Genomic DNA, 22,291 nt, shown 5'->3' on the forward strand with positions numbered 1-22,291 from the left:
AGTATGAAGGTAGTTAACTATTTGGGAAACAAAACCAAAAGCAAAGGTAAAAAATAAAGAAGAATGGAAAACTTCCCTTCAACATAAATTCTAAATTAGTTGAGAACTAACATGAAAATACAGAACCCTACACATTGAGAAGAACACACAATGCTGTTCGTGTTAGAATGAAAGAAGGGAATTGTGTGCAGAAATGGATGGAGGATGTTAACAAAAGAAAAGATAAATAAATTTCATTTCATAAAAACTAAAGACATTTCAGTGTGAAAGAGCACTGAAAAAAGTAAAAAACAAGTTGCTGCTTCATATCAAATTATTTTAGTTGTTAAGACAGCATTTTACATTTTGTCCTAGTGATTATGAGTGCATCTAAGAGTTGACTATTCATTCAAACATTTTTTGGGGTGCCTACTTCATGCCAGGCGTTGTTGTAGGTCCAGAGCGGGGAGCCAGGAAGCTCTCAGGAAGCTTACATCCCACTGGGGGCTGATTGACTGTAAATACCTCACGATGTTTCCGTGAGGACAAGTTCTTTGGAGCAAACAGCAGTGCAAAGGGTGGAGAGATTGTCGGTGACCGGGGCCCGCCTTTCCCTAGTTCCAGGGCTTGTTTGCTGAAGAAGGAGGGGCTGTGGCTAGACAGACCCCCCCACCCTCCCTCCGCCACCGCCCCTGCTTAACACAGACGCTGGCAGAGAGGTCCCGGCGCCGCCTGGTGTTCCATCTTGCTGATCAGTGACTTCTTTCAAGATAACTCGCGTGGGTGTCGCAAGTACATTGAAGGTGACATGTGAGATCTGCAGACACCGCACATTCCCTGAAGTTCAGAAAAGTGCTGATGAGCTGTGAGGAGCAAACAGATCACGTCAGCCTCTTGCCGAGGCAGCAGGGCTTTTGCTTGTGTTCTGTTTCATTTTTTGGTTTTCATTTTGGTGTATCTGAGGCTGTAGTTTCTGAGGTAAAAATGAAGGTGTGTTCTGGATAGTTTTCAAACTTCTATGTTCAAACCACCCCCGTATGCCCACAGGGAAGTGGTTTTCTTCATCTGCAGCATGGGAATGAGTGACTTGTTTATGTCGAAGAAAAGTAGAGTGTAAGGCTGAACACCTTGGGAATTATCACAGAAAGAGCTTAGATTTGGTGGCAGCGAAACCTGCATTGACCAGGAAGGTGGGTTGGGGGAGTGGAACATGGTTTTCACCCAAAACGTCACATTGGTATCAACTGAGATGCTTTCAAATGTATTGACGAGAAGTCTTTTATCAGTTCCATCATCATTCTCTTTTGAGTGACTGGATCAAAGTGAGAGGAACTGGAGGATACAGATGTTGGAAAGTGAGCCACGTCCACTGTTTTGTGGGGTTATCGCCCCAGGAGTCCTGTGTGTAGGGAACGGTACCACCATTGTGTCAACTGTGACAATGTGGCGGAGCTGAAAGTCTCATGGTGACATGTGTGTCATTGTGGATTCACTGGCGACATGCTGTCACAGAGATACGTGGCCCTTTCACTTTTCCAGGTGGCTGTTAGATGGCTGAGGATGCATTAATATTTTAGGACTTTTAATATTCAGTCATGGTTTTGTAATAAGCATGAATCATCAGTAAAATTCTATGTATTTCAAGACACCTTTATTACGGTAAAGAAAAGTCTGAGGGCAGAGGGAAGCTTAGATTTTTTTGGAACTTAACGCTGAACATTTATAACCATTTGGAATCTACCATATTGAATAAAGAGACTTGAGGTGAAAGAAAAACAATCAGTGGAAGATTTCATAGGGAGATTGAATCTGAGTCTCGGGTTTTTGTTTAGATAGGCTTGCCATCGTTTGGTTTAAGTTTAGAGAGAATTTGAAAACCCAGAAAGGAGTGTGAAGGGCTGTGGGCCAAACTCAATGGATTGGGAGACCTAGGGGGGTGTAGCATTTTTAAGCATTTTAGGTCTTATCCCTTAGGTGCACATCTGTTGTATCAAGAAGGCATGTATGCTCGTGTGTGTGTGTGTGTGTGTGTGTGTGTGTAATATCTATAAGTGCATGTGGGACTAGCAGGTGGATGATTCACTTAAGAAATCATGTCATCGATTTTTATTGTGCACTTACTATGTGCCAGACACTTTTTAGGGGGTTGGGGATACAGCAGTGACCAAAACAAAGTCCTGACCAACCTCAGTGGATGATAAAAACAGAAGGAATGGTATGGTCAGTACCAGCATGGAGCCGTATTGAGGAGAGGGGGTGACTGGACGTGGCGCTTCCGTAAGGAGACAGGGAAGCAGGTGCTGTCTGAGCGGGTACCTGAGTGAAGTAAGGGAGGGAGTTGTGCAGATACTTTGGCAAAGGACATTCTGAGAGAGGCCATATGAGGGCAAAGACCTGAGATGGGAGCTTGCTTGGCTGAGTCCGGTCTGTCTCTGCCTCCAGGTCTTTGACACAACATTTAAATTGGAGCCTGTGTTTCCTCCACTGTAAAGAGGAGTTAACAATATTTGACCTTCCCACCTGCCGGGTTGGGTCGAGTATAGCAGTTTTCGAAGGCTGACCGGCCAGGCCAAGATGGTAGAACTGGGGAGGGCAGCTAATGATTCACATAGCGGTTCTCAAGCAAAAGAGTAAGTCTTAAACGTTCTCTTGGAGCTGGATGACAGGTGTCAGTGCGAATTGTGAATTTTGAAATGCTCTCAAGTTCCTTCCTGGAAGATGTCATGGAATGGTCCTCCTCTGACCTCCTTATGCCCCATTCATGTCTAGTTGTTCCAGATTTTTCCACTGTGATAGTCGTGAGCCTTTGTAGTTCTCAGTCTCTTTGTAGTTTGCATCTGGGTTGTGGATCTGAGCCCCGGGCTCTTGTCATGCTGCTGAGTTCTTCACTCCCGCTCAGGGCTCGTCCACATACCCTCGCCCTCCTCAAGCTTCTGGGGCTGGTGTGAAAGGAACTTCGTGTTTCCTTTTGCAGATATTCCCCTCCCCTCTAGCCCTTGCCTTGAATTAGTCCTCAGATTCGATGCAGGAGGGCCATCTGGGAGGTGATTCCAATAGCAGATCGCTGGTCCCAGCTCCTGAGATTGTGGGTCCATCCTGGTGGCACTGAGGGAACCTGCCCCTGAAACAGCTCTAGGCTGAGAAACACTGTCACCTTTAGAATAAAGGGATAGGATTTCTCTGGAGTTCTTCCCACCTATAAGCTTCTCGAAATCCAGGCTTTCTCAAATGTCCTTTCGTAGTGGACTCGGGGCTGATGTTACAGATAATCTGCATCACCTCCTCTGGTCTTTCGCGTCTTCGGCTCGAGCTTTCCCATCTCCCCCCAACTTCGTTCCACTCCAGTTCCTCCTGTTTGCCCCCTTTCCTCTTTGCGGATCCCACAGGAGTGAAGTAAAGGATTATAAGAACATAGACTGTCCAGCCTTATAAGGAGCCCTTTCTGTAATTCTGCCTGCCTGCACCCAGCTGCAGTGCGAAATCACTGGAGAGATAAACTTCTCTCCTACTGTTTGCGTCTGCAGATGGTTCTCCTGTGTACACGGGTCCCACAGCTCACAGTGCTGCTCAGATTCCACGCATTCTTTTTTTTTTCCCCTGCAGGGCTGGGACTCCTTATCGCTGTGTCTGATGCCTTTCTGTCTCTTAAACTGGGATGAGTCACTGCCTATTATTCCTCCTTGATAGATGCAGAAAATGCAAAGATCCCTCTTTCCCTTATCCCGGAGTTTTGTGGATGGTGGGGTTCAGTGTACAATGTGTGACTAGTGAACTGGAAAATCCACTGGCCAGAGGCAACACATTTCTCCATTTTCTCTCGGAAATACTCTAGGGCACTGTTCTCTGTGGAGGTACAGTTGCTGGTGTTGTAAACATGCCCCCTCCCTTCTGAACGATCTTCTCCCATCTGCCTCTAACGTGGCACCAGAGGACCTTCTAGGCAGTTGTTTTGTAGGAACTGGGGCTTCACGTTAGGTTGGCATCTGGGTGGAGAGGAGAGACACGCATGTATCGTCCGTGTGACCTTGAGGTGATCGCCTGCTCCAGTCGGATTGCGTTACATTGATCAGAATTACAGTTCCATACCTGCGCAAGACATTTAGACCTGTTCTCAGCCTCTTGTGTGAGCGTGGTACTGCTTTCTGCGATTTTTCACATCCTTGGTTTGAAAACCACATGACTTTGGTGCGACCATAGATTAACAGGAAGCCAAAAGCTCTGAGAGGGAGACTGCAGGGGGACAAGGGGGTGCCTCCTCCTCCGGGCTCCCCCCAGCCCTGCTCCCGGCCCCTCGCCCAAAGGTTCTGGGCTGTCATCTGAAGTCACTTGGCATTCCCCCCTGTGCACGAGCTTTTTCAGCACGGATGCACAGAGGAAAAAGCGACCATAATATCAAAAGAGGCAGTGTGGGAGGATGGAGCTGGACACGTGGAGAGAGGAATGTTCCTGTAAAACAGGGACACTTGGTGGTACAGCCAGTGAAAAATGGTACCAATTACATAAAGCAAAATGCCACCCATCCAGCAGAACATTTTAATTGTTTCTATTCTGGGCTATTTATGACGTTTGTCCAAGACTCAATACATGTCGGGAAAAATAAAAAATGGAATCAAACCCATCTGTTAGGGAGAAGGGGGCCTGCCTGTGCCGGGAAGAAAAAGGTAAGAAAACATTACCAGAGGCCGGGCACAGAGGCCCTGCAAGCACGACTGTGCCCCTTCCGTATTTTCCCCCGTTCGAGTTCGTTGCAGGAGAAAGAGGATGATTAATCGCATTGAGACATTTAAAATTGTGTTTAAATTCATTTTCGTTCGAGAAGCTTCTGTTTTGATCGATCACCCAGACCCTCCTGCTTTACAACAAAAGAAAGCAAAATAACAAAACCTGTTTTCCAGGGCAACTTTTCCTTACACTTCTGCGGGAGGTGGTCCAGGGCTCACAGCTGGCTTGCCGGCAGACGGCCACAAGAGGGCGACAACGTCACGGTGGAGAAGGGCCAGGTGCTCCTGCTGGACACCAACACCAGCATCCTCAACTTCCTGCACGTGAAAGGTTGGCGGAGTTTGAGGGGGGCGGGTGGCGTTATTATATGTGATTCTATCATTTTAGGGGCAGGAGGAAGGGGAACTTTAGGGGTCATTTATTCTTGGACCAAACTGAGATTTCACTGTGAAAGGGAGAAGTGGTCAGAGGGTTCAAAATGAAAGCCCTTTCTTTCGACTCTTACGAGCACAGAGCTTGATTATTTTAATTTTTCAAATACGAGAGGGTGAACAGTGCTTTCCAAGAATATACTTCTTTATCCAAGCCCTTTGTAGTCATGCTTGTCCCTGGCAGCACCCACAATAGAGCAAAAGGCTCTGAAATCAGTTAATGTTGCTGCCTTTGAAATTCTCTGCCAAGAAAGCAGTGTCTTCCTGCTTTGACCCCATTGTGGTTTTGACTTCCTGGTCCCACGGAAAGTCATATAAATAGGCTGCCTTATTGCACAACCGGCCACATAGCTCTAGGGGCTGGGAAGTTGGGAGAGACTGAGAATTCAACTTTCAACTCCTCGATCCCATCACCAAATGACTAAGTCAGTTTTTTTTTTCCCTACCTCCTTGTACATTGGTTTCCTTATCTGTTAAATGAGAATAGAAATCATGGCCTACTTCAGTGGCAGATAACACGGAATGGTTATCAAAGTGACTCTTGTTCATCGGCAAATGAAAATTGCTTGGGAAATGTGATTAGTTATGGATATCTGTAAAACTGCACTAAAATGCAATTCTTTGCTATAAATACAGCTAACATTTACAGGAGCATTTGTTCTTGTTAAAGTAAGAACGTGGCTCTATGAGGAGAAAATAACATATTTGGCAGGGGATAAACTGGTGCAGTGTTGTTACCTGTCTCTCACAGGTGGAATGAGGTCTCTCTGATTCATCACTTTACATTCTATGCTCTGGAAGCTTTTCTTTTCCCCATTGAGTAGCAAGGAGAAGTTTTCAGGCAAATCAATGAATTGGTCCCTTAAGGAAAAAAGGTCTGTGAGCCTGGGCTCTTGACCTGACTTTTAGTGTGTGTGTGTGTGTGTGTGTGTGCAGCCAGTGGCCGTGGAGAGTGCTGACTTACTGACAGCCATCCACCACCTAAGGGATGGCAATGACAAAGGAAAATTGCAGACTTCAAGTCTCAATTCAGACAAAAGTCTCAGCTCAGACAAAAGATGCTCTGCTCTCTTCACAGGACTTTCACCAGGACTCTGGCCACAGGAGTCACATTCTTTTGGAGGATGGGCTGCCCTTTCGTTGCTCAGGAGTCTTTGCCCTATATTAATACCATTTAGGAGAAGGTTCCCAGCCAAAACTCAGCCCCTCTGAGTCTCTGGTTGTCCTGTTAGTTTCAGGTAAATGTTCTATCAAGGAGTGATGTTTATCGATCAGGCCAGAGACTGGCGATGGAGAGGAGGTGTCAGAGAGAGAGCAAAGTGTACGAGGAAGGCAGGGACGTGTGGAATGTGTACCCGGCTTCTCCCTCTTGGAGATTTAAAGATCCGGGTAACCCAGACGCTTGCTCCAACCTGCCACCTTTCAGTAGGGCTTTTTCTTCGTGTCCCTGGTTCAGGCAGTATTTCACTCTTGGATGACCTGTAAGTGGCTAGGTTTGGGAAGGCAAACTCTCATCCCGTGGAGAGGGAAGGTCCGTCGCTGGGAGGGTCCCTCCTCTCTCCCTCGGGAAGTAGGACCATTGGTAGGATTGTGAGGGTGAGTGGACAGGTTTCTGCACAAACAGGATCCAGGAGTCGTTGGCAGGGAACCGGGTTGCCCAGAGTGAAACTTGGAGGTTTTCATCACCGAGATACGGGTCATAGCTTCTAGAAAGGATGAGAACAGGGAAAGGACCCAGATGAAAATTGATTCAACCGATGACCTGTGAATGCTTATTACATGGCTTAGGAGCTCTGTGTGAGACACAGAAGAAGTGAAGAGTAATACTTAATATGTGTGAGGTGCATTCCTACTGAAGGAAACGTAATTTGGGAGCAAACGTAAGAGTGAAATTTCTAAAATGTGCGATGGGGGAGGTAAGGCCGAATGTAGGCGGAAGGAATCTGAGTGTCCGGGAAGTAAGTTGCATGGTGGGGGCAGGTGAAGAGCACGCCGTTGGTACCCAAGACAAGTTTTGATCATGTAGATCAACACATGGAAACAAAACATGAGGCACTTCCCCATCTCCCTTAATGCAACTGCACGGTCCAGTGGCTCAGGCCGAAGGTCTTGGCGGCATCCTAGGTTTCTCTCTTTTTCTCACACCCCATGACCAATCCATCAGGGAATCTCATTGGTGGGACCTTCAGCACGTGTCCCATGTAGCACCGCCTCTGTGAGTACCAGCCTAGCCCTTATCAGCATAAGTCTGGGCCGGGACCATTTCAGACGACTTCTTAGTTGGTCCCCACATTTCTGTCTCTTTTGTCTTCTTTAGTAGCAGAACTCCCACTTTTATTTGCGGCAGCGATGTACCCAGCTGTGTCTCCTTTGGTAGACATAGCCTGTGCCTAAGAACTGGCCAGTGAGCTGGAAGGGGAAGTGGGGTGCAGGACGTTGAGGAAATTTCCCAAAGCAGGGGTGACTTAGTAGGAACCATACCCTATTTGTCCCTCCTTTTTTTCCCTTCCCTGCTTCCTGGAATGTAAATGTGATAGCCACGCTTTCAGCTGCCATCTTGGACCATGAGTGACTGGTTCAGAATGGGGAAACAGAAGACTAGCAGGGACCCAGGACCCTGATGACTTTGGAGTTGCCATACTGGCATGGCCCCTGGGGCTGCCCACCTCTGAAGTCACTTTTTGTGATAGAAAAACATGACTTCATGTGTTTAAGTCCTTGGTATTTGACTTTTATGCTTTGTGCTAAAATACCCCATCAATACTTTTTATTGTCCACGCCCTTTATAAATATGTCCATCTTATTACTTTTTTCCTCACCCCGCCCCCGCAATGGCTTCTTATCTCACTGGGAATAAAGTCCACACCATTGTTAAACTTCTGTCCCTTTGTTGACTTGTCTTCCTCATCTGCTCTGCTCCAGCTCTTCTGTGAATTTTCCAGGGACACACCTGCCGCAGGGCCTTTGCACATAATGTCCTTTGCCTGGAATAGTCTTCTGCTAAATATTCATGTGACTTGCTCTCTTATTTCCTTCTCTCTTTGAGTAAATGTTAGCTTATTAGAGAGGTCTTACTGGCCATCTTTTCTAAAATTACAACAATTTTTATTTTTCTTCATAGCACTTATCATCCCAATTTATACTATAAATTTACTTGTTTGTTTACAGTTCATTTCCTCTGTGAGGATAAGCTCAAAAAAGCAAAGATCATCCATCAATCAGCTTACTACTGTCTCTTCAGTGTCTAGGACAGTGCCTGACACATGAAAACATGTGTGGATTGTTGGGTGGATGGACAAATAAAATGATGCAAAATTCAGGTCCTGGATGAAATTCAAGAAGTCTAGTTTTCAAACTCTTGCTCTCTTGAATATCACTTTTCCCAAGTACTTTGCTTTCACTGCCCTTAGCGGTGATCACTGCTGTCTGTCCCTGTCTGCCTGTCTGTAAATGTGTGTATACACGTATCTACATAAATGTACACACATAGATTCACATACATGCACACACCTGCACGTAAAAGGGTATCTTTATGAGCTAGAAATATAAAATCTGCTGCTAAGTTATTTTTGTGTTCCTAAAAGGTATTTGAAGAATGCTTCCACTGGGGAGGAGTATCTGGTTGATATGGAGTAGCCCTAAACCCCTGATGTCTCTCTTGGTCACTAATATGTGTGAAAGTACGTGAAGGATAATGAAAACCTATTCAAATATCATATTGAATTGTTATCATCATCACCCATAGCAGCAGTTCACTCTCTGAGTGTCTGTCACTGCGTTTTTCATATCCCTTCGTGGCGTCAGAAAAATAGCTGCGTGGAATTTTGTTTATTTTTTGGTGCCATCTACGGACTGAGACAAAGCATACAAAATTTCAAGCCAAAAAATAATTTCTCCGAAAGATTTTAACAAACATGATATTAAAAAAAGATAAAAACAAACAAACAAACAAAAAACCAAACACGATATAAAGCATTAGAGTGGAAACACTTTCTTAGCCATTTCCACGGTGTTGTGAAGAATCTATTCTACATGAGGGATATGCACACTGTGAACAGATTAGTGCTAGACAGAAGTGAAATTAGGTCACCCAGGAGCTGCATTTGGAAGGACTTTATGAAAATATTGCATCCTCAAATTATTTTTCCATTCGTGGAAACCAGAATCCCAACCTATAGAAGGACCAGGCTCCTACACTGGGAAAGCCAACACTTCTGCATATGGCCCTTGAGAATTCTGAACTCTGTGCCTTACCTAGATTTCCATCTATAAAATAGAATTCACTTTTTTTTTTTAACAAGTACACCTTACAGTAAGAAGGAAGATTAGAAACTTCTTTGAGGCAACTGGGAAATGGTACCCAAAGACTGAGTTTTCACCATTGTTTATCATGCTGTCCGTACTGATTCCTGAACTCTTTTGAAAAACGGCACCTTATTTTGTGACCATGATAAGAGCTACAGCTACATCTACTATTACTTCATCTTAATTAGGAAAAGATGCAGAACTTGTGTCCATTTACCATCTCTACTTCTTCCCTCTTTTCCTCTCCCCCTCCTTTTTTTTTCTAAATTATTTTTTAGGGAGTACTGTTAAACACAAAAGAGAATTAACCCAATCAATTAATACTAATGGGCTGGGATGGAAATAGGCATATTGCCTTGATTTAGTTAATTATATTTTTCGTTCTTTTATGTTAAGATGCCCAACGGCCACAGGCATCGCTGAATTAAAATTTAGTATTTTATTCCAAGTAATTATGATGAGCCATTAATAACAAAGAAGGCACGTTCCCCTCTTGTCTGCGCTGTTGTGCATCTTGGGCAAGGATGCTGGGCTTGTCTGCAGGGTCTGCAGGGAGGTGTCTGTATTTTCCGAATGAAGCAGCGACTCCCTGTGCTGGTGGTCAGACAGCTGGATTGAAGTGGCCCTGAGCTAACAATTAATAAAGGGTCACTTAGGGGAGGGTGCACTGTAGAAGCCCCTCTTTCCTTGGCGCTGGGCGTTCAGGAAGAAGACATTTTCTGGTTTCTCATTACTCACAGTACCTTCCCTTTACAGTGCTCTAGCAGAACCTTGTTTCAGTCGCTCGTGCTGCTGACTCCGGCCCTGGCTGCCTGCCATGTGATTCCCTGTTTCTTGTCTCCTGGGGTAGACCCAAGCCGTTGAATGCTTAGCAGGCGTTGGAGCTGGGAAGAACTGAGCCTGAACCTGGGCTCTGCTTCTTACCAGCTCTGTGATCTTGGGCAAGTTGTCCAGCCTCTGTGAGCCTTGGGTTTCTCCTCGCCAAGAGTCAGGCTGCTTTCTTGACAGCAGCCGTGGCAGTGATGACAAAGTTTTGTTGTTTGCTGTTATGTGGCCATCCTACGAGGTATCGCCCGATTCACGTGGATATTCTGAGTATTAAATGAGTGATGTTTGTAAAACCCTTTGCATGGGGCCTGGTCCACCATAAGCTCTCCATTAATGTTAGCTGTCGTTTCTTTTGCATTGAAGGGGAGAACAGAAGAGATGACTGAACGTCAGACCTGTGTTGCAATTTGATTTACAGACAGTTGGCTATTTCCATACACAGAGCAAACTGGATTACTGAAAGAATTAGCTGGGCAGTAAAGACCGTGGATGGCTTTTGCCTCTTTATCTTCAGAATGCATATGGAAGTGTTCCCCTTCTATGGCGAGAGAGGGAAGGATACAGAGGTGGGAGTGGCAGAGTCTGTCCACCTGGTTGACTCCATTCCCCTCGGTGTTTTGACTTTGTGGGTGTGTGTTTTCCTGGTGCAGTCGGGTACGTGGTCTCATTTTCTCCAAACCTTTTTCTCTCAGTTCATGACTTTGGGGACACTCAGTTCTATTGGTCTGTCGTATTTGGGATTTCTAGCACAGCCATGCATGCTCTTGGCTTACTGAGATAAGCCATCTTCTCCTGACCCGCTGCCAGGTTCACTGTAGACCTTCTTTCTATAAAAGGTTTTATTTTTTTAAACTAAAGTAGAGTTGACACATTATATTAACTTCAGGTGTGCAACATAATGATTCGATATTTGCAGATACTGCAAAATGATCACCACAGTCAGTCCAGTTAACATCTGACACCACACATAGGTACACACTTTTTTGTGTGTGTGGTGACAACTTTGAAGATCTGCTGTCCTAGCTACTTTCAAATATGCAATACAGTGTTATTAACCACGGTCCCCATGCTGTACAGCACATCTCCATAACTTAGTTATTGTGTACCTGAGAATTTGTACCTTTTGACCCCCTTCGTCCATGTCTCCCACCCCTTATTTCCTCGCCTCAGGCAACCACCAATATGTTCTCTATATCCATGAGCTAAGATTTACTTTTTTTTTCTGTTTTTCTGTTTTTAGATTCCACGTGTAAGTGAGATCATACAGTATGTATCTTTTTGTGTCTGACTGATTTCACTTAGCATAATACCCTCAAGGTCCTGCAGGCACGTAGTAGGTACTCAGATAACTGCTCAGTGAATGAATTTGGGGCCTGAAGAGGTAGGTTAATGTTAGCTGTGAATTTCTCTATAATCAGAGTCCTTCCTGGTATCCTCAAATGCGAGTAGCTTGGTCCAGACAGTGACCAATCTCATTTACTGTTTGTGTATCGGGAGATCAGAGACAAAGGCTTTTTAATGTGGGGGACACTGAGCTCTGAAACCCCTTATTTTTCCCAGTCAGACAATAACTTACATTATTTACCTCCAGAGAACAGCCCCAGACACACTTGATTAGCCTTAAATGAAAGATAAGCCGTTGCTGTGAGAAAGGACATGCTTTCAGTAGATGGGCAGACAGACAGATAGATAGATATTAAGCAATTTACAGTTTTATGTCTTGACAACTTGGATATGGTAACATGAAAAATGCAATTGAGAGAGACCAGTCCCTTCCTAGCACAGAAGCTATAATATTTTCAGTAACAAAAGATAAATGTTTCAAACGTCCGTACTTAGAACCCTTCACGGACTTTCCGTTAGCCTTGATATGGTTACAGGGTCCTTCAGGACTGGGTCTCTCCTTACCTCTCTGCCTCATTCGTTGGTGAATGGGTTCCCGCATCCTGTTCATCCGGCCTGGGAGTGAAGCTGGAAATCTGGATGCTTCTCTATCTGGGATTCTTGTGTAGGTTGAAATGCACTGAAGGCTGAGCGTTTCATTTCTGCCATTTCCCCTGTGCTGCAATAGTCCTGGGGGTCAATTAAAGTAGGAAGTACTCCCATTTTTAAAATAAATAAGTACTATGAGAAAATAACTATTATCTTTCACTTCTAAAATTATTATATTATAAAACTAGTGGCTGCCGGTGGGGAGAGGGAGGAGGGGAGGGGCAATATTGGGGGAAGGGATTAAGAGGTACAAACTCTCAAGTATAAAATAAGCCACAAGGATGTACTGTACAACATGGGGAACACAGCCAATATTTTATAATAACTATAAATGGAGTATAACCTTTAGAAACTGTGAATCACTATGTTGTGCACCTGTAATTTATATAATATTATACAGCAACTCTACTTCAATAAAAAATTTAAGAAATTACTATGTTATAGAAAATCATGTTTACAGTATTCAGAGAATAATTATATTTGGAACCTTTTAAATAAACAGATTATGCAGAGAAGCATATCAAATTGCTGGGCTGGTCAAAAATGTGATTGCGTCAATGCTAACTGGAATTTGACACAGAGAAGGAAGGAGATTATTTGAATGAATGAATAACTTCGTGGCTAGGGAGGTACTTACCTGCTTGGAATAGACTTCGGGGGAAGGACAGGTTTTTTTTTTTCCCCCCTGTTTTGTCCTTTCTTTCTGAGGTTTTCAGTGACTTTTTAGAAATCCATGGAATGGGTGAGGGCCTTCAGAACTTAAGTATCAGAAGCTTTGTTGGTTAAAGAAAGTTTTGGTTTTCTGGAAGTAGAAGGGAAATCCAGGTTTTGTTAAGTAGTCACTGACAACAGTAACTATAATGACACGAAGGTGTTAATTTATATCTTGGTGTTTGAGTTCCTTTAAATGTTTCTCTTCCACAAGTACATTTACACTCTGTAACCAGTACAGAGTTAACTCATGGATGAGGTTAATTTAATGAGGTTTATGTTTTAAAGAAAAAATAGAAGGCTGAGTCATCACCATTATCTTCTTTCTCGGTTATCTGTGAAGTTGGCCGGTTCACTGAAACCCGGGTACGTTTGTTCACCTGGAGCAGTTAAGCCTCGTCACCACCTTCTGGAAGTGCAGACTGTATTTTTTACACTTTCATCTTGGCACCTAGCAGACGGGCTGGAAAATAACAGCAAATGTTGGCTGAATGACAGAGTGGATTAATCTACCATGCCGGTCTTGTGTTTCTCAGTTGGTTTTAGACTAGGGACTGTGGGCACCTAGAACAAGCTTCATGTACCTAGAGCGGTGGTTCTCAAAGTGTGCGCCCCGATCAGGCGGCAAGATCATCACCTGGGAACTTGCTAGAAGTGCACATTTTGGGGCCCCAGAGCAAACACACTCTGGGGGTGAAGCCCAGCACTCTGTGTTTGAAGACCTCTGGGTGATTCTTATACAGTCAAGTTTGAGAACTACTCTTGTGGGTGGGAGGTTCTTGTCGCAGAAAGAATTCAGAAACAAGACACAGGGGTCAAGAAAGCAAGGCAAAGATTTATTACGGGATAGATAGTACGATCTCAAGGAAAGAGCGGGCAGACGCAGGTGGTAAGCTGCCCTGAGTTTCCTTGGCAAGCTGGTTATATGGGTGTAAAAATGAATGGGCAGAATATTCATTGGTGAGGAGGGGTTGGGGTCATCTTTCCTGATCTCCATCCCAGCCCCACCTTCCCAGGTGGGGATGAGGGATTTTTTTGGTCCTTATTTAGTCTTGGATGAGGTCATAATGATGGAAAGCTTGCGTTCAGACGGTGAGGATTCCTGTCTTGTCCCACCCTTCTGCCTCCAGGACACTTGTCAATACAGAAGGTATTTTTTTTTTTTTCAACCAGTCCACAGGATCCTGTTTTTCTGGGTCTGTCCAAGGACCCCTGTTGTTCCCAAGATGTATAGTTTTCTGCCCTTTGGCCCGTGTGCCCCTTTCTCTGCTCACATCTAGCTACCCGCCTGCCCTCATACTACCAGCCTAAAACCGTAGAGGGAACCTACAGGACTGTCGGGACTGGAAACCAGTTAAACTGGCCCAGCCACTCTTTTCCCGAAGGCTGTGTGACCTTTTGCAGACTGCACGTTGGCACATTGAATGGGGCTACCCTGAGCATGGGGATTTTAGTTAGATGCAATTGTCTTTCCTGCCGGGGAAGCCTGAGCCGATGAAAATGATTCCTTCCAACCGCTGTTGTCCGTGGCTCTGAGTCAGTGACTTTATCTCCAGGACGTTTTCTCCTCCACGTTGCCCGTTTGACTGTCCTACCGTCTCATTAAGGAATTAGCATGTGGTACCCATTCCAGGAGGTGTGTGATTCTTCTCCTGCATCCTGAGAACATTTTTGCAAACACTTTCTAGTTCATATTTTCTTTTTTTAATCAGGCAGAGACATTACAATTAAAATACCGTTAAAGTGATTCTGGCAAGTATTGCAATAAGCATGTTTTTTAATTAAAGGAAGAATGGGGAGGGGAGTGAACCAGCAGCATCAGCTAAAGGGGAGAATTTCATCCAATATCTGTTTTAATGGAAATGAAAAAAAAAATCGGGAAAACAGCAGCAGCCTGTGTGTGTGTGTGGCCCGCTCCCAGGGTGCCAGGTTGAGGTGTTCTGGGCTTGATTAATTAGTAGCCAGCCAGAGAGTCCATTGCCTCTGCCCCCAATCCTTAAAGCCTGATTTATGCCTCACCTCCCCCATGAATATGCGAGGGCTCAGGCATCTATTTCCCGAGCTGCGGGTGGATAGGATTACGGAGCGTGCACGGAGCTCTTGGGGGCTCTCGTTTGCCAGCCAAATTGATTTTCCGCCTCTCTGGCCGGGGACAAGCCCACCTCGCAGGCTTCCAGGCTCTGCTCCAGTGCGTCAGGCACAAGTCTAATCCGGATCTCGCCAACCAAGGAAGCTATGTGCGTCCCCAGCAGAACGCAGGCTTCGGGCTGGGGCTGCCTTCCCGGGGTGCTAATCTTCTCCCCCCTTCCTCACCTTCTCCCAGCGCCCTCCACCCTGGCAACTCAGGGCCGGAGGGTGCAGGAGGGTGCAGGGGGTCCACCAGCGGGGCCCAGCCCTCCTTATCCAGGCGGAGCAGGACCCGTCCATCCTGAATGGATGATCGTCTCTAATTCTCCAGGGAGAGGGAATTTCACAGGCTCCCCCATCTACCTGACTATTTAATGACTGGAAAGGTTACAAGACCCAGGCTGCTCAACCTTGTAAAGGATTATTCGGGGTTGACATAAATAGCTGAATGGAGAGGCTCATCAATGAATATAAGTAAATTGGAAAATGCACATCTGAACAGGCAGGTAGTTCAACCTTTGGGTAAATGAATGATCTAGTTTGGTGATACAGATTGAGCTAATGAATTGAGGACCACAGATCCCTTTCTGCATCTTGCCTCCATTCACCTCTGGCTTTCCCTCTGCTCAAAACAGGAGTTGTGCTCCCCGAGTTCATTTCATCTGGCTGTTGGTCCTAACCAAGCACTCTCTTGCCCTGCACCCTTTTTCCCCAGATCCTCCCCAAAATGACTCTAAGCCTTTGCTGTATTCATCTACCACCTTCCCAGTTCTTAAAGCTCTTCCCGGAGTCCACTACGACCTTCTGATTCTTCTTCTAATTCACCTGTTTCTTTGACTCACACTCAAAATATCTTTATCTTTTCTCTCCCGATTCTAATGTTGAAATATCATCCCCCTTCTTTTTTTTCTGTTCTCACTCTCCATGTCCTCCTAGGGAGACCTCGTTCACTTCTGTAACTTCAGCTCCTATCCATTCCACAAGGATTTCATGACCACGTTCCAAGCTCCCCATATACTAGGCACTGTTCTAGGCACGGGGGCTGTAGTTGTGAATGAAATAGATCCCAAATTCCTGCTCGCCTGGAGTTTATTTCTGTAAGGAAAACAATTAAGTAAGCACATTGTATTTTTTTTTTAGATTTTCTGAGCAGCATGGAGAAACATGAGCAGGGAGTTAGGTGGTGGTTTGGTGGTGGTTGGGGGGATTGGCACACAGTGAGGTGAGGGCCAAGGCTGTGAAGCAGGAGGGCAAGAAGGTCAGGGTGGCAGAGGGAAGGGGTTGCCAGGGGAGAGTGGACAGAGAGCGGGCCAGAGAGGGCCAGCCCTGCGGGGTTTGGTGCGCTTTGACTCTTGTGTGTGGTGGGAACCATTGGAGAATTTCAGGCAGAGAGGTGACGTGATAACGTTTGCATTAAAAAAACCACTTTGTGTGCTGTTTGGAGAGTTGACCCTGGGGTGGGGGCCAAGACAGAAGGGTGACTCAGCTTAAGAGGTTTCTGTGGTAATCCAGGGTTGAGATGATAGTGACTTAGACCCCAGCCATAGACCTGGAAGTGGTGAGAAGTGCTTGGATCATGGGGATAGTTTGAGGGAAGAAGGTAAAAGGTTTCCTGGAGGATTGGTTGGGGTGCCGGAGAGAGTGGCAGTTGATTGTAGGGCCTTTAGATGGAATAACCAGAGGAACAATGGAGTTGCCATTTATGGAGACGGGAAGGACTGAGGAGAAGACCTGTGGGGCAAGACGAGGGGCTGACTTTCTGGTTTTACTAAGTGGAGACGCCTTTGAGACACGCAGGTAGAGATGCTGAGTAGCAGATGGGTCTGTCTTGACGGCAGAGGTATAAATCTGAGAGTCATCAGCAATTAGCAATGGTGGTGTTTGCAACCTTCAGACAAGGTGAGAAAACCAAGGTTCACAGAATGTTTGCAATGATAGGAAAAATGATCAAGGGACTGAGTCTTGTGACATTCCAAGTGTCAGTGGTTGGGACAATCAGAAGGGATCAGGTAGCAGAGGCCGGAAGGAGAGGCTTGGGAGGTAGGAGGGCATCCTGGAGGGAGCAGTGCTGGGCAGGTGAGGGGAAGGCTTGTCAAGAAATAAGGAGTAAGTGTGTTCTATGCCGCTGGCTGCTCAGGAGAGGGGAGGACTGGGCCTCGAACCTGGCTTTCAGCAATGTGGTTGCCATTTGTGACCTCGACAGGACCAGTGTTGGTGGCGTGATGGGGCAAAGGCCCAACTGGGGAGGATTCCAAAGAGATGAGAGGGAAAGAATTAAGGGAGAAGATACCGCCAGTCCTTTTGAAGAGTATTCTCGTGTGGGAAAATATTTATACTCGAAATTTTTCCTATAAGGGGGACAATAGCTAGAACTTTTGTTTCTCTGAAACACACACACATGCACACACAGCAAATCATTTTGCGGTTATTACAGAGGATGGCTGATTGTAGGGTTAGCCGAAAGCAGGTTTTGATGTCATTTGTAAACATCAGCTAGCTGCTAAAAGTCTCTTTTACTTCCCGTTAAAAGAAACAAGAGATGCTTAATGGAAAGAAGTGATTACATGTAAAAAGTTGTGTCCATGTATTTATTTTAGACGGGAAGTAACAATAATGATGGTTGATTGATTTTTATAAAAATTACCCAAGGTCGCTTGTGGGACGTCCTCAGCTCTCATGAACAATCATGAGCAATTTAAGGGTCACAGCCAAAGGCTGATTGCAGCCCTGCTCTTTATTTCAGCTTTCAGAAATGGGGTCAAGCCCTAGAAAGGGGAGAAATGAAGTCCTCCCACTTCCCTCCCACACTCATCTAACTGTCCTTTAAAGCAGCCCCCTGGATGTTTGTTTTAAGCTAATGAAGTGTGAGGATGACGCACTCGGAGCCTTGGCACAGAGGTGGATTAAATACAGACTTTCCAGGGGGAGGGTATAGCCCAGCGGTAGCGCGCATGCTCAGCACGTGCGAGGTCCTGGGTTCAATCCCCAGTGCCTCCACTGAGATAATAATAATAAAATTAAATTTCAATAATTAAAAAAATATAAGCTTTCCATTCTTTCACTTTGGTTATCACTTAACGATTCTTTTAATCGAAAACAGCTGAATTCCAACATCAACCTCTCTTCCTTATTCACCTGGATTTCCTTACACATACTTGCCTCTGATAAAGTGAGGCAGGAAGGCTTTTTAGCAGGAAATAATCCTTATCACATTAATTAATTAGTCCTGTTTGTAGCACTCTTGCCAACACAAATCATTCATCTCTTTGCGCTGAGTTTTTCTCCCTTTATTAGCATCATTATTAATTCCCACCAGTAAATGACATTTTATAATTTCTACCAGTTTGCTTCTGTGTGTTTAATACTTTGCTTGATGGTACCAGGGACAAAGCCTGGGTTTATAAATTTACCCGCTAATCCCTGTAATCGGCCTCAAATCCTTTTTGGAATGAGGCGAGGTGTATCTACATAAACAAAATTAAAATCAACCACCTAGAAACAAGCCGTAAGCAAACCTACTTAAGTTAACACCTGTTTTTCCTTAAATGCATCTACAATACCAATCCTCACTAATGAAAAAGCTACCTGGGAGGGTTTGCAAAGTGGATAGGATGTGGGCTTCTCTGTCAGGTGGTCCTGGGTTCTAATGCTCGCTCTGCCTCCCCCAGCCCACCGTCTGCTCTGTGAAATACCGAGCGTGGTGTTGACCTCCTAGGCTTGTTTGGAAGGTCATTTCTGACAACACAGCTAAATATATGAGCATATGGTAGGTGCTCAGGACATGTTATCTCCCTTGTTTTCCCCATAGTCTTCTTTTTCTTCTTTTTTTTTAGGTCTTGAACCAGTATAATTTCTTTGGGTGTGTGTATGTGTGCGTGTGTATATATATGTACACACACACATATTTATTGAAGTATAGTCAGTTTACAATGTTGTGTCAATTTCTGGTGTACAGCATAATGCTTCAGTCATACATGAACATACATATATTTGTTTTCATATTCTTTTTCACCATAAGTTACTATAAAATATTGAATATAGTTCCCTGTGCTAAACAGTATGAACTTGTTGTTTATCTATTTTATATATATTAGTATCTGCAGATCTAGAACTCACAGTTTATCCCTTCCCACCCTCTTCCCTCCTGGTAACAATAAGTTTGTTTCCTATGCCTGTGAGTCTGTTTCTGTTTTGTAGATAAATTGATTTGCCTTTTTATTTTTTAGGTTTTACATATGAATGATATCATATAGTATTTTTATTTCTCTTTCTGGCTTACTTCACTTAGAATGATGATCTCCAGGTCCATCCATGTTGCTGCAAATGGCATTGTATTATTCTTTTTTATGGCTGAGTAGTATTCCATTGTATAAGTATACCATAGCTTCTTTATCCAGTCATCTGTTGATGGACATTTAGGTTGTTTCCATGTCTTGGCTATTGTAAATAGTGACGCTATGAACATTGGGGTGCATGTATATTTTTGAATACCCATAGTCTTCTTTAAATTCCTGATTGTGCAGGTAATAACCCTTCTCAAGTGATATTCAGAGTTCCCTGTGACATAGGTGGGGTCAGGAGAACCTGAGCTCCGGGTCTCCATCAGTGTCAAATGCACACTTGACTGCCTCTCTGAAGATGCAGATGTCAAATGTTCTAGAGCTGGGAGGATCCTCAGTGAATACAGGGTTCTGTTTGGCACATTACTGGTGAGCAGACAGACCATCCTTCAGCCCTGAGTGGGACAGATTTGGAAACTGAGTAATCTGAGGCCAGGCAATTTTGTGAGACTTTTTATGAAGGTCATTCAGAGGCCAATAGCAGAGTCAGGAGAGGAACCTGGATTCAGTGTCCTGTCTCCATCACTTGTGCATCAATGTTGGTTCAGATTTCCTAACTGTTTACAATAGTAGGACCCATTGTCCAGCCCGTGGTCCATCTGTTGAAGATAATCAGTTAGGACATTAATGGCATGTGGCTATGAGTGAAAAAGTTCTGGTAAACACAAGAATGTGGCTGGGACCAGCGGTCACATTTTTTCCCTCTTGTTCAGTGCAGGATTTGTGATTATTATTGCATTTCTAATGATTATTCTTGTCATTGTGATGAAGAGGAAAGGGAAAATTGTCAGTAGGCCCTTTGGATGTCTGGTAAGCATGTGGGGGCCACTCACTCACTCGTATCAAGCTATAGATTATCAAAGGAGAGTTACTTCTTGGGTCGTTTGCCTTACAACGTGATATGTACGCCATATTTGAAAAGGAATGTCAGGGCAGCTCCTGGTGAGGTGTTGGAAGGAGGTGGTCCAGCAGAGCTGCCATGATGGAGCAGCTGTGGAAACTAAGTTGTACTAATACCAGGATGAAGGTGACGACAGCGGCGGACACCACTGCATTAAGTGTCTACCAGGTGTCAGACCCAGGACCAGGGACCGCCAGCATCACTGTGAGAAATCTCACCATGATTCTCTGGGGGAAGAATTCCAGTCATGAACATTTCACAGATGGTGAAAATGGACACCCATGTGGGTGTGTTGTTCTAAACTGCAGCTGAAAGGGAGGAGCACTTTAAGGGGTCAAGTCCAAGTAGACGCTCTGCGATGTTTCTGGCGCTGTGTGCCTTGGGCTTTAGGATGGCTGGTGACGAGGGCCGGGGAAGCTGGAGAGGAGGGTTAGAACAGGAGGTCGGGGAGGAGGGGCCTCCACGTTGGACTCTTGGGTCGAATATGTGCTGGTCATTATCTCTGCACTAAGATGCAGGCAATCAGAAACCAGAGTCCCCTTGGCCTTTTTCTTCCTCCCTCCCTCCTCCAGCACGTGGTTAAGTACTTGCAGTTACGATTTCTGAAAAACAACAGTCGGACACGATTTGGCACGTTGGATCCACTTAGTAGGTGAAGTGCCTGTTCCTCCTTCTTACAGCAGAATCTGCCTTTTGAACCATTCCTGACAGGTGCCTTCCTCACATCCTGGGCAACCTTCAGCTCACTGAGACAGTGTGTGCACTTAACAGAGTCAATGTAATAATCACCCTTTCTGAGAAAATGGGAGTGTGTGTGTGTGTGTCCATGAGGAAATTCATGTACTTGAAACAGATTTTGCTAAGGGATGTAACCACGTATTCATTTACCCAGCAATTGTCTGTGGTGGGCCAGCTCCCCGCCAGTCACTGCCCTAGGCACCGGGAATGCGGACGTGACCCAGGCAGGGAAGTGCCCTTGTCAAGCATGCGTCCCAGTGAGGGGAGGGCAGACAGCAGACATATAAGTGTATAGTATGTCTGATGCTAAGTGGTATAAAGGAAGATGTTTGTGCATAAGGGGCCAGGGTAGGCTATTTGATCCAGCCTGGAGAGGGAGGTCGTCAGGGAGAAGTCAGCATCTGCATGGAAACAGGGATGCGGTGGAGTGGGGGTAGGGTGGAGCAGGGGTGAGGGGTGAGCCCCATGGGTGTCTGACAGGAGACGTTCCAGGGGTATCTGGTTGTTTCAGAACCAACAAGCGGACCAGTGCCTTTGGAGTGGATGAGTGAAAGAGTGAACTTTAGAAGATGCTGGGACGGGTATGGGAGGTGGGGTGGGGAGTCAGGAGGGACCTTCTCGTGACCCAGTATAAGGACTCTGACTTTTATTCTGAGTGAGATTGGGAGCTACTGTAGGGTTCGGAAAAGAGATCCCTTGGTGTTTCCAATAGAATGGCACACGTCTGACCACTTCATTATAGAACAGAAAAGTCTCGTCTCATGCTTTTTTCCAACTTGGAGGAGTGAGATCAATTTGATAGCTCATTCAGGTTAAAGTGTTGATGTATACGGGATGTTTTAATTCTTTTGGCATCATTGGAAGGATTCTGTGTGAAATGCAAATGTACTAAATACTTTTAAAGAAAAGTATTATGAAGATGAATATGCCTTTTAATATGTTAAGTATGTCTTTTCATAATATAAAGCAATTGTATTATAAAATAATATTCTTATATTATAGAATATTTGGACAACAGAACAAAACAACATCCTTACTAGTTAAGGTTATTTCATTGCAGATGACAGAAACCAAGTTTCCTTTAAAACAGGAGATGTACTGGGAGGGTTTTGGGGATCTTACAGAATTGACGGGAGGCCTGGAAAAATCAGGTGTAGAGCAGATAGCAGTCAGGGCATGCTGAGGGGGCTCGGCAGGTGTGGATCTCAGAGACAGGA

The 22,291-nt window shown here is 45.0% G+C and overlaps 1 protein-coding gene across 1 annotated transcript in view; it reads left to right on the top strand.

Moving 5' to 3' along the window:
- PKHD1 (PKHD1 ciliary IPT domain containing fibrocystin/polyductin) overlaps window positions 1-22,291 on the top strand; it is a 365,190-nt gene that overhangs the window by 103,705 nt on the left and 239,194 nt on the right. Inside the window, exon 35 of the mRNA XM_072944834.1 lies at window positions 4,875-5,031. Coding sequence (XP_072800935.1) covers window positions 4,875-5,031 — 157 coding nt within the window. The remainder of the gene's footprint in view (window positions 1-4,874; window positions 5,032-22,291) is intronic.

The sequence above is a fragment of the Vicugna pacos genome, chromosome 20 (genome assembly GCF_048564905.1).
Source record: "Vicugna pacos chromosome 20, VicPac4, whole genome shotgun sequence".
In the NCBI taxonomy this organism is placed as follows: domain Eukaryota; kingdom Metazoa; phylum Chordata; class Mammalia; order Artiodactyla; family Camelidae; genus Vicugna; species Vicugna pacos.